This window comes from Adiantum capillus-veneris, chromosome 29, assembly GCF_014529385.1.
Source record: "Adiantum capillus-veneris isolate H3 chromosome 29, ASM1452938v2, whole genome shotgun sequence".
NCBI lineage: Eukaryota > Viridiplantae > Streptophyta > Polypodiopsida > Polypodiales > Pteridaceae > Adiantum > Adiantum capillus-veneris.
The window spans coordinates 113,502,209-113,513,626 of record NC_140959.1 but is presented as its reverse complement, the minus strand read 5'-3'; the positions used below and the strand labels follow the sequence as shown (position 1 = coordinate 113,513,626).

The window sequence follows — 11,418 nt, the reverse complement described above, 5'->3', positions numbered from 1 at the left end:
CGATAAAGAAATTCAACTCTATAAACAACTTCTGTTCTTGAGTAGTTCAACTCTACTCAAAAGTCTCTTTGTTATGTGTACTTAAATGGATACAGTTACTTTGTGTAAAGTAGAAAGTGTGATTTTCAATTCCCAAAAGTCTTTTTGTTTCCTGCAATGTTACTATTCACTTTTGCATTTTAAATCTTCCTACCCTTGACTTTTGCATTTTAAAATAGAGTTTAATAAGGTTTTCTCTGAAGTAAAGCGGTGAGTCACACATGGAGGGTCTCTCCTTCCTTGAAAAATTTAAGCTGCTCTCTCTCTCTCTCTCTCTCTCAAACACACACACATACACATTCAAACATTTGTTTGTCTCTATGGGGTCTTGGAGCAGCCCTCCCTCCCTCTCTCTCTCTCTCTCTCTCTCTCTCTCTCTCTTTGAGTGACAAACCTCGAGTTTGACTTGTCAGATTGATCTCTAAGACCCCTTGGTTTTTTTTCTACATTAGATTCTTCTCATGTGTGTGTGAGAGTGTATACATCTCACTTTTTCTCTATCCCTCCCTCCCCCCTCTCTCTCTCTCTCACACACACACACACACACACATGTGTGTGTGTGTATATACATACATACATACATACATATATATATATATATATATGTGTGTGTGTGTGTGTGTGTGTGTGTGTGCGTGTGTGCGTATCTATATAGGAATGTATATGCACATACATTAGAATTTCTTCTCATGGATGTGTTTCTTTTTGTCTCTGTGTGTGTGTGTAGAGAGAGAGAGAGAGAGAGAGAGAGAGAGAGAGAGAGATTGCAAAGTGTGCTCTTGATGGAAGTACCTATCTTTTTGAGGCTGCTCATTCTCTCTCCATTTTGCTTACCATGGAAAAATTTTAATCCTTTAAGAGAGATTTTGCATTTGGCTTTTGGTTTTTCCAATTTGCCCATGTGGCTAATTGTAGTCAGGTCTCACAGTTCTACGTTGTTTCTTCAATGCCCTCAGAATTATCACCATTTGTATTAATTCTTAGAGCTATTTCTAAGTAATACAAATTAGTCTCTTCTGAGAGAGAGAGAGAGAGAGAGAGAGAGAGAGAGAGAGAGAGAGAGATTTATTGAAGGTAGAACTTATCTTCTCTTCTCTCCCCCCCCCTATGTATCTATCTACGTGTGCGTGTAGTCAACACATTGTTTCATCCCAAGGAAAATCTTGTTTATCATCTTTTACCAAAAATTGAGGATATTTTAATGTGAGCGGTTATGAGAGTCAATCTCTTTGATCTCTTTGTCTCTCTTTCTCTCTCCCCCTATCTTCCTTTTATTGATTAGTGTCTTTTGGATCTCTCTCTCTCTCTCTCTCTCTCTCTCTCTCTCTCTCTCCCCCCTCACACACACACACACATACACAGAACCTCTCTCTACTCTTTTCTTCTCATTGATCAATGCCCCTTTAATCTCTCTCTCTCTCTCTCTCTCACTCACTCACTCACACACACACACACACACATCAATGCCCCTTTAATCTCTCTCTCTCTCTCTCTCTCTCACTCTCACTCACACACACACACACACACACACACACACACACACACATATGCACGTGTTGAAATTGGCCTATCAACCATCCCAAAAGGTGATTCACACAAGATGTACTCCTGCTAAATCTGATAGTGGTCTTAAAAAAAACCTTTGAAAAAACAAAACCAAATTTATCTTTAAAGATTAGATGTTCATTAAACAATAAAATATCCACAACAACTGTCAATTTTTTTTTTAATGTGCACTTAAGCTAGACCATTTACTTTATGTAAAGTAAAAAGCCTTTTGATTTTACATTTTCAAAAGTCTTTTTTTTGTTATCTATGTATACCATATATGAAGCAGCTTAAAATTTTCAAGGAAGCAGAGACTCTCTATGTGGCACATTTTGCTTCATTTCAAATTTCAAAGAAAACCTTGCAAAACAAAAGTGAAGAGTTAGATTTAAAATGCAAAAGTAAAGGGTAACATTGTAAGAAGTGACAGGCTTTTCAAAATGTAATGTCAATAGACTTTTTACTTTGCATAGAATAAATGTTTCATTTTAGATGTACATAACAAAAAAAGGATAATTTTAGTGAAGATTTTATTACTTAATAAGAATTTAATTCTTGAATATACATATTTGGCTTTATCTTTTCAAGGGCTTTTTTTCAAGTCCAATATTTATATTTTTTAGAGATTTCTAAAAGTTTGTCTTTTTTTAAGAGATTGACAAAAAAAATATCGCCTCATGCCGACTTGGTGATGTCTTGCTTTGAGGACATTTGTACAAATAAAGAGGTCTATCCATGTTATTGGTTGAGAGAGAGAGAGAGAGAGAGAGAGAGAGAGCGAGAGAGAGAAAGAGAGATTTTATCTATGAGATGATAGGCACTATATCTCACCAAGGACACCTTCCAATTTCCAAGGTTTTCTTTGCATTATAGTGTAATTTTAAAATGAGGGGAGAGATTGCCAGATCGACGAACCTTTTACCAGCTCTTTGATATTTTATCCTTTTTATTTTTAAGAGTTAAAATGTGGGCCATGCTTGGAAACCTATAAATTCTCTGAATTTTGACATGCAAGGGTGCCTATTAAAAATCAACCACACACACAGAGAGAGAGAGAGAGAGAGAGAGAGAGAGAGAGAGAGAGAGAGGATAATTTTTGAGTGCCCAACGAATGATGCGGTAAGGAGAAGTAGGGAGAGAGAAAGACATAGCAAAATCTTCAAGGGTGTAGGAACAATTTAAAAAGACACTAAAAGTTGCACAAGTTTTCAACAAAAGTGTATCTAGGGGGGCAGAGAGAGAGAGAGAGAGAGAGAGAGAGAGAGAGAGAGAGACCAATCATAGTCCATGCGAACTACTATCCACCCAACATGTGTGTGTGTGTGTGTGTGTGTGTGAGAGAGAGAGAGAGAGAGAGAGAGAGAGAGAGGGAGAGATTTTGTTGTGGAGGGAGGGGGGAGCATAGAAATTTTGAATGTCATAATTAATATACTAGAACACTAGCAAGAGTTATTTATTTATTCATTCACTTATTTATTTACACACACAGATACATACATTCATACATACACACACACACACACGCATATACATATACATATGCATGTGTCTCTGTATGTAATTTCTTATATATATACACACACACATAGACATATGCATAGGTATATATGTATATGTGTGTGTGCGTGTGTGCACATATATATATATATATATATATATATATATATATATATATATGTGTGTGTGTGTGTGTGTGTGTGTGTGTGTGTGTGTGTGTGGAAATTTTCAAAATAATCCCAAACATTTTGTCATAAATTGCCAAAATTTCCTTCAATTTTTTCAAAATTTCCAAAATACCGTGGTAGGGTGAGATTAAATTTCTTCAACAATAAAAAACTTTATAGCTATTCATAAAAGACCAATTATCTTTGAATACAAGAAGCTAAAACTAGAATTTAAGTTGGTTATGTAGGCTTTGGAGATGAATTGCTTCATTAATTTTAGACATAGTATGTATATGTTTGTATATATACATGTATATATATATATATATATATAGAGAGAGAGAGAGAGAGAGAGAGAGAGAGAGAGAGAGAGAGAGAGAGAGAGCTTTACGTCTTAAAAACAACCATAATTTCAATGAAATATCTATTCATCGAGTCTTGAACTCAAGCACACATTGTGTGTGTGTGTGTGTGTGTGTGTGTGTGTGTGTGTGTGTGAGAGAGAGAGAGAGAGAGAGAGAGAGAGAGAGAGAGAGAGACTGTCATTTCTATATCATTCCAATTTTATTAGATGCTCAAATCTTGAAATAATTTGAGGTTTTTCTATGATGTTAGAATATTCTATAACTTCTTTATTGATGTCAATGGTAGCATCTTCTTTGTTGGTGGCATCTTTAAAGTTTCCATAAAGAAGATGCTCCCCTATATTGATATAAAGGTGGCAACTAACAAAATGAGTCCATGAAATTTCTAGGAGAGAAAGAAATGTAGGCCGTGATCCAGGCTAAAATGTAAGAAATAAATTTGACGTGATAAAAAGCTAAACACTAAAGTAGAGTATGATATTCGTACTCTCAAATTTTCAAAGGATATAATGTGCATACAAAAAGAATGTGTCCTACATTGCATCAATGTTCAGTCTCACATGTAAGGGAGCAGGAGCTAAGCCAAATGGTTGGTATGATATAGATTGTGCATAAGGGCATAGTCTCAAGCATGTAAATGGTTGAATACAATATGCTCTCACAAAGAGGAACAAGCTTTTGTAATTCGGAGAGAGAGGGAGAGAAAGATCAATGACATGCATGATTTGAGGTCATCGACTTCATTTTGCACCACAACCTTCAGTTTAACATAATGGCCAAAACTCTTACAAAAATAAACAACTAAGCAACCTTATGTTACTTTCAGTTCTATCACATTTAAAGATGCAAATTATGTGAAAGTGTAAATGAACAAATAGTGTGAGACTTATTGTATTAAGTTGCTTATGCATTATTATGATTAGGCGATGGTTTAAACCATTACTATGCTTGTGCAAAAAACATAGATAGAGATGCAAGCAAGTCATCTAGACAAAAATATAGATGAAAGAATCAATCACATTCTTAATATCAGTAGAAAGCCAATTCATCTCTTTTAAACTTGAAACTTTCTTGGTACATTGGAAACTATGAGCCCTAATCTTTTCTTACACAATGTAGAGTTGGTCCTCATTTTTAACAACTTGCTAGCTTACCCAATTTGTACTTCTTGACTTGGTAGCACTTTTGTCAACCCTAGGTAGACCAAGGAAAAGACATCCTTCTTATTATATAGATAGTTATGATGTGCACTACTAGCATGTCTTTTTCATTAGAAAGAGGCAAGGATAGAAGCAAGTAAGAGAGTGGAGTAGAGACATTGAATCCAATCCTGTTCATATCATTGTAACCAATTTTAGAAACCACTCCGTTTTCAAAAATTGTTATTCACATTGATTTCTCTTAGCATTCATCTCTTCACACCATGCTAACTTATCTAATCTCTATCATCAAGTTTGGTTGCATTGATAGATCGAGATAGACCAAAAGGAGGACTCTCTCTCTCTCTCTCTCTCTATCTCTCTCTCTCTCTCTCTACCCACCCTAATAGAAGGAGATCACTCCTAAGTTTGTTGAACAAATGCTAGCACCTCATTAAAGATAATGTTTATGAGAAGCTCCCAAGCTTGGTTTTAAAGTATGCTTTGTATCAGCTTACATATAAAACAAAAGGAGGACTCTCTCTCTCTCTACCCACCCCAACAGAAGGAGAGAACTCCTAAGTTTGTGGAACAAAGGCTAGAACTTCATGAAAGATAATGTTTATGAGAAGCTCTCAAGCTTGGTTTTAAAGACTTACATATATTCATGTTTGTTAAAATCTATCAAGAGGTTGTGTCATGCATCATTTTTTAGAAATACAATAGACTATACATGTAGAACGAGAGCATTGATAGTGTTCTAATTGGAACATAAGATAGTCCTATGAGAATACATGCCATGTTTCCTTGACTGCAACAACGCGCGGGTCACATATTAGTGTGTACTTAAATGGATCCAGTTACTTAGTTACTTTGTGTAAAGTAGAAAGTATTTGATTTTCAATTCCCAAAAGTCTTTTCATTTCCTCCAATGTTAGTATTCACTTTTAAATCTTCCTACCCTTGACTTTTATATTTTAAAATAGAGTTTTGATAAGGTTTTTTCTTAAGTAAAGCATGGAGTGACACATGGAGGGTCTCTCCTTTCTTGAAAAATTTAAGTTGTTTTAAATCTTCCTACCCTTGACTTTTACATTTTAAAATAGAGTTTTGATAAGGTTTTTTATGAAGTAAAACAATGAGTGATACATGGAGGGTCTCTCCTTTGTTGAAAAATTTAAAGCTGATTCATATATAGTATAGATGGATAGACAATCTCAGTCTTTTTATGAAAAGCTAAATTGTTTTCTATTTTTGAAGAAATTTAATCTCACCAATCACAACCAAGGGTATTTTGGGAATTTGAGAGAGAGAGAGAGAGAGAGAGAGAGTGTAGTCTTATCAATCAAAGATGGTATTTTGGGAATTTTTGAGAGAGAGAGAGAGAGAGAGAGAGAGAGAGTGTAGTCTTATCAATCAAAGATCTACATGACAAGTCTAGAACCCAAGACCTTTCTATTCAAGAGGTACATGCATTGACCACAACATAAATAACTTGAGAGAGAGAGAGAGAGAGAGAGAGAGAGAAGGATGGGGTGCACGCTCATCACTATATCACACAGGCGTGCTCAAATGGGATCAATGGTGGAGGAAGAAAATGCGGGGCGCGCCAATCGTGGACCCTCGGATTCGACAAATACCCCGAATTTACTAGTCTACTCGAATTTACAAATCTGCTCCGAATTTACTAATCGACCCACATTTACAATATGATATACTCAAATCCCCTGTATTTCAACGAACGCATGTGGGCGAAGTGGTTAGTGCACATGGCTTGAAGTGTGGAGAGGTTGGGGGGTTCAAGACATGGAATGCGGATTGCCCCGAATTTACAAGCCTACCCAAATTTTCTTTTCTCTCCGAATTTACCAAATGTCCTGAATTTACAAATGTGCATCTTACGGGCCGAATCCCCTCAACCGTTGATCCCATTTGAAGCTGCCCGTCCGAGATAGTGTGGAGGGGTGCGCTAGCTTCCGCTAGGTACAGTCGCCCTTGAACTTTCTTGATGAGAACCAGCCAAAAAGTGCTTTACACGTAATGCATCAGCCGACCAGGGAGCCCTTGTGCTTATTGAGAGAGAGATTTGCGTGTGCGTATGTCCAAAGCATTCACATAGGCTAAATACCAGTGTGAGTGCGTAGTGTGAAGAAGGATTTTGTCGGGAGCCCTCTATAATGAACTTTCCATCGCCCATAATGCAGCAATTTAGTAGTAAACCACTGGGTTCAATGATTCAATCCAATTTTTTAACAGTAGTCAACTTGCTTAAACTCTATTCTGTGCAAACAACTTGCCACTTGCTAGCTTGTATTCTATTCTTTGCAAACAACTTGGCACAGAACTCATAATTAAATAGATTATATTCTGTCGGCATCCCAACTCAACATGTTGAAGCTTAAGCTTGATTCCGAGCTTCACTGTCGCCGATCATGCCGCCCATTCAAATCACCCTTAAGCCCCCCTCCTCCTCCTCTCATAGAAGATTGCTAACAACCAGTACCTCATGTGTCACTCTCTTGAATTGCCTGTTGCTTCTGCTCTTTCAGCTAATTCTACATCTTCATGTCACCTCCACTGCCGCAATGGGATACATGACCACATTGGCCGGCTTATGGGGCAATGGAATGGCTTCCGCCGCTTGTGCTCTGCAGGTGGACACCCACTATCCGCAATGTTGGGGTAACCACCCGTACCTGGGCGACCTCTCGCCTCCGCTGAATACTTCATTCTGGGCGATCTCCAGCGGTGGCTTCTTCGTATGCGGTCTGCTTTACGATTCTCACAATCCTTCGTGTTGGGGCCAGGTAAACAACTCGGTCATTCCCTCCCAACTTCTCAACACTACCTATTCCAACATCAATTCAGGTGGCTATCACGCTTGTGCTGTGAGAGATAACCAAACAGACAGCCCCGGGTCGGTCGATTGTTGGGGCAACAACACTTTCGGGCAAGCCTCGCCTCCATTAGATCGAACAATGATCGCTGTTACCGCCGGTGATTTCTTCACTTGTGGACTCCTGGCCAGCACAAGGCGAGCAATATGCTGGGGAGAAGGCACTAATTCCACAGAAATGCAGGCACCCAACACCAGCTTCGAGTCGATCTTTGCAGGGCGATACCACATGTGTGGGGTTGAGCTTAATACGATGAAGACGCTGTGCTGGGGTAACAACACGTACGGGCAGGCGACGCCTGTGCAAAACGTCAATTTCACGGTGATAACTGGAGGCTACAGTTTCTCATGTGGCCTGCGTGCGGATACTCATGAAGCTATGTGCTGGGGCGAAACCTACTTTGATTCGACACTTGCCCCTGCCGGGGTGGCGTTTTCTGCTATCTCATCTGGAGATTGGTTCACATGCGGGGTGAGGGAGGATGACCAGAAGATGGTTGTGTATTGCTGGGGGACACAAGGTAATGCTGCAAATAACTATGTGCCTCCGTCTCTGAGAGCTGGTATGGGATTATGTGTCAACCAGTGTGACGAGGGCGAGTACGAACTTCGCGATTCTGAGCTTGGGATCTCGGATCAGTGTCCCGGAGATGGAGGCTTGAAGGTTTGCTTGGAGTGCTTGGCAGGCCAGCAGTGCCCACCTCCTAACAGCTCGGCGCCATCTCCAAGTACGCCACTCGCACCGATGACTGATCCTAATTCGTCATCGTCTCCGACTACTGGAATTGTGGTAGGAGTAACCCTGGCTGCCATTGTGGCACTCATCATTGGATTGTTGGCAATGTTTCGGCGCAGAAAATTGTATATCATCTGGAACAGTGCTCGGCAGAGGCCTGCAAGTAATCCCCCAGTTGAACCTCCTCAGACAAGGCCTAATTGGAAAGATAAAGCAAGCAGGGTTATCAGCTTCACTGGCGAAGAAATCCGCACCGCCACAAAAGGCTATGACCCCAGCATGGTGATTGGCAAGGGGGGTTTTGGGGATGTGTACAAGGGGATCTTGGATGATGGGCAGGTTGTGGCGATCAAGAAAGCCTCCACGATAGAGAGATCTTGCACTTTCGACATGGAGCTTGAGCTCCTAGCTCGGGTAAACCACAGTTGCTTGGTGAACCTTGTCGGCTACTGCGAAGAGGACAAATGCCTTGTGTTCGAATTCATGGCAAATGGGTCGCTGCAAGATTGCTTATTTCGCAAACAATCCGCTCAGCTCTTGGATTGGAATTGCAGAATGAAGGTGGCTCTGCAAGCAGCAAGAGGTCTCGAATACCTGCACGTATATGCATCTCCCCCCATCATTCATCGAGATGTAAAAGCTGGTAACATTTTGCTCGATGAAGCGTTGGATGCGCACATCTCCGACTTCGGCCTCTCTCTCTATGGTCCTGTGGGAGGCCACACTCATCTGAGTAACCAGTCGCCTTGTGGAACAGTAGGCTACCTTGATCCCGAATACTACCAGTCCGGTCGGCTCACTTCCAAGAGCGACGTCTACAGTTTCGGAGTGCTTCTTCTTGAGCTCTTAAGTGGACGACAGGCAGTGGAGAACAATCATTCTGTGAGAGGCATTGTGTCATGGGCTATGGAGCTTGCTGAGCTCGGCACATCCAGCCTCATTTTGGATGCCGAGCTCATGAATGTCCAGCCAGATGAAGATGGGATTGCTTGCAGATCTTCAGTGCAGACAGATGTGATCAGGTTGGCTTTGCAATGCGTTCAGATAAAAGGGAAGGAGCGTCCCACAATGAGTGAAGTTGCAAGCTGCTTACAAGAGCTCGTTGAGCCAGTCTTGGATCAGTTCAACAAAATTGAGCAGATTCCACTTTTACCATCTCCAAGGGTCGACTGCTCAGCCGCAAATATAAGCTCTTGGAGCGTAGAAGGAAGATAATAGAGAAAAGCACTGTGGAATCGCCCAATTTCGACCACATTTTGCCTGAAAGCTGCCACCTATTTTGTCCAAAGTGGTTGTAATTATGATAAACAATTTCATGATCACTCAAAGCTGCTTCATGTTTTGTGTAGCAAATATCTGCACGCCACTTCCAGCTACTGGTGGACTCTAAATTATACAATCAGTGTGCCCGTCTGCATCGAGTTGGAAACATTCCATCATTCGCATACTCTTGGTTGTTATACCACAAGGGAGATACATAAACCCTAGGGCTAGCGTTTCCTAGCACGATAACAATCCATGCTTCTACTGCTGCATGCTAATTATTGAATGTGGCATTCATCAGGTTTGCATGTCATCACATCCCTGTTGATTCACAGCAGTGGCATAAAACAGGGTTGAGAATTGATATAGTGGTGAAGCTAACACTGAGCTGATCAACGTTCTGCTTTCATCTGAGGCATGTTTGCAAGTCTGTCAAGTTAGATATGCACCCCCTGATGACCCAATTGAAAGATCTATCGCACACCTCTCTCTCTCTCTCTCTCTCTCTCTCTCTCTCTCTCTGGGTGTTCAGACTTGTGCTGAGGCACTCCTTTGATGTAGAGTTCGTCTCTCTTCAGATAGATCTCTTCCCACTACGTTAAAAATCTCTTCTTCTTCGTTCGTCTCTCTCTCTCTCTCTCTCTCTCTCTTTCTCTCTCTCTCTCTCTCTCTGCGTCTTGAGTTCAAAACTCGTCAATCTTTAGCTACTCGGTAAGCCTAAATCGATTTTTACCTTGATGTCTAACGTCGATGCGGAGAAAACGTCGATGCGGAGAATGCAGACACCACGATTTTCCACGTCGAATACCAAAGCATTAAATCCCCCGCCCCCCCCCCCCCGCCAAAAAAAAAAAAGGCAGTGACAAGAAAGTCATATGTAGCGTCGTCGTCGCTGGGAGTCCACCCTCATAGCTGAAGAAACGTGCGATGGCGGTCGTTTGTATGGAACATTGTGTAAGCCGGGTTTTTTTTGCACATATATATTTTTTGGTAAATCGATACACACACACACACACACGCACACACATCCATTTCCTCTCTCAGCACTGCAAAGAAAGCAGCAATAAAGGCTACACAAGCAAAGATGGAGAGCAAGAGAATTAGTCTCTCTTTTGTGAGCTCACTTAAAGACCGTGTCAAGAAGAAATATTTGTACTAAGGCAATAGGATTCATGCTGATATTCGCGATAGTGGGTTACTTGAAAAGAATGCATACTCGGAGAACATGTTGGTCAATATGTATGTCAAGTGCGGTGCACTTGTCAAGGTGCAACAAGTCTTTGATGAGCTTCATGTTCGGGATGTTGTCCCTTGGAGCGCACTAATTGTAGGATATGCCCAAGCAGCTTAGGGCCAAGAAGCTCTGGGTTGTTTTCAGTAGATGCAAAGTGAGGGCCTCTCCAGATGTATTCACCTATGAGTGCATCTTGAAGGCATGTGGCACTACGCAAGATGCTGATATGGGCACAAAAACTCACGATGATATTGTTAGTAAGTGGCTGTTGAAAAGCGATGACGTGCTTGACATTGCCTTGGTCGATATGTATGCCAAACGTGGTGCACTTCCGAAAGCATAGAAAGTGCTTGACGAGATTACTGCGTGGAATGACGTCTAGAATGCACGGATGCGAGATACGCACAACATGAGCAAGGTCAGAAAGCTCAGCTAGGCTATTTTCAACAGATGCAAAGTGAGGGCCTCTATCAAGATGTAATCACCTATGCGTACATCTTGAAGGCATATGGCTCTATGCAAGATGTTGGCTTC

General features: G+C 40.9%; 1 protein-coding gene across 1 annotated transcript; it reads left to right on the top strand.

The window, feature by feature from the left end:
- The first annotated feature begins 7,325 nt into the window (after positions 1–7,325).
- On the top strand, positions 7,326–10,064 carry LOC147419781 (uncharacterized). Its single transcript, XM_086506042.1, has one exon. The coding sequence runs from the start codon at positions 7,341–7,343 to the stop codon at positions 9,600–9,602; it is 2,262 nt and encodes a 753-aa protein (XP_086362168.1). The 5' UTR covers positions 7,326–7,340; the 3' UTR covers positions 9,603–10,064.
- The last annotated feature ends 1,354 nt before the right edge of the window (positions 10,065–11,418 follow it).

Excerpts from the sequence above, each read along its gene's own strand:
- LOC147419781 (XM_086506042.1), top strand. The coding sequence starts at position 7,341 with ATGGGATACATGACCACATTGGCCGGCTTATGGGGCAATGGAATGGCT.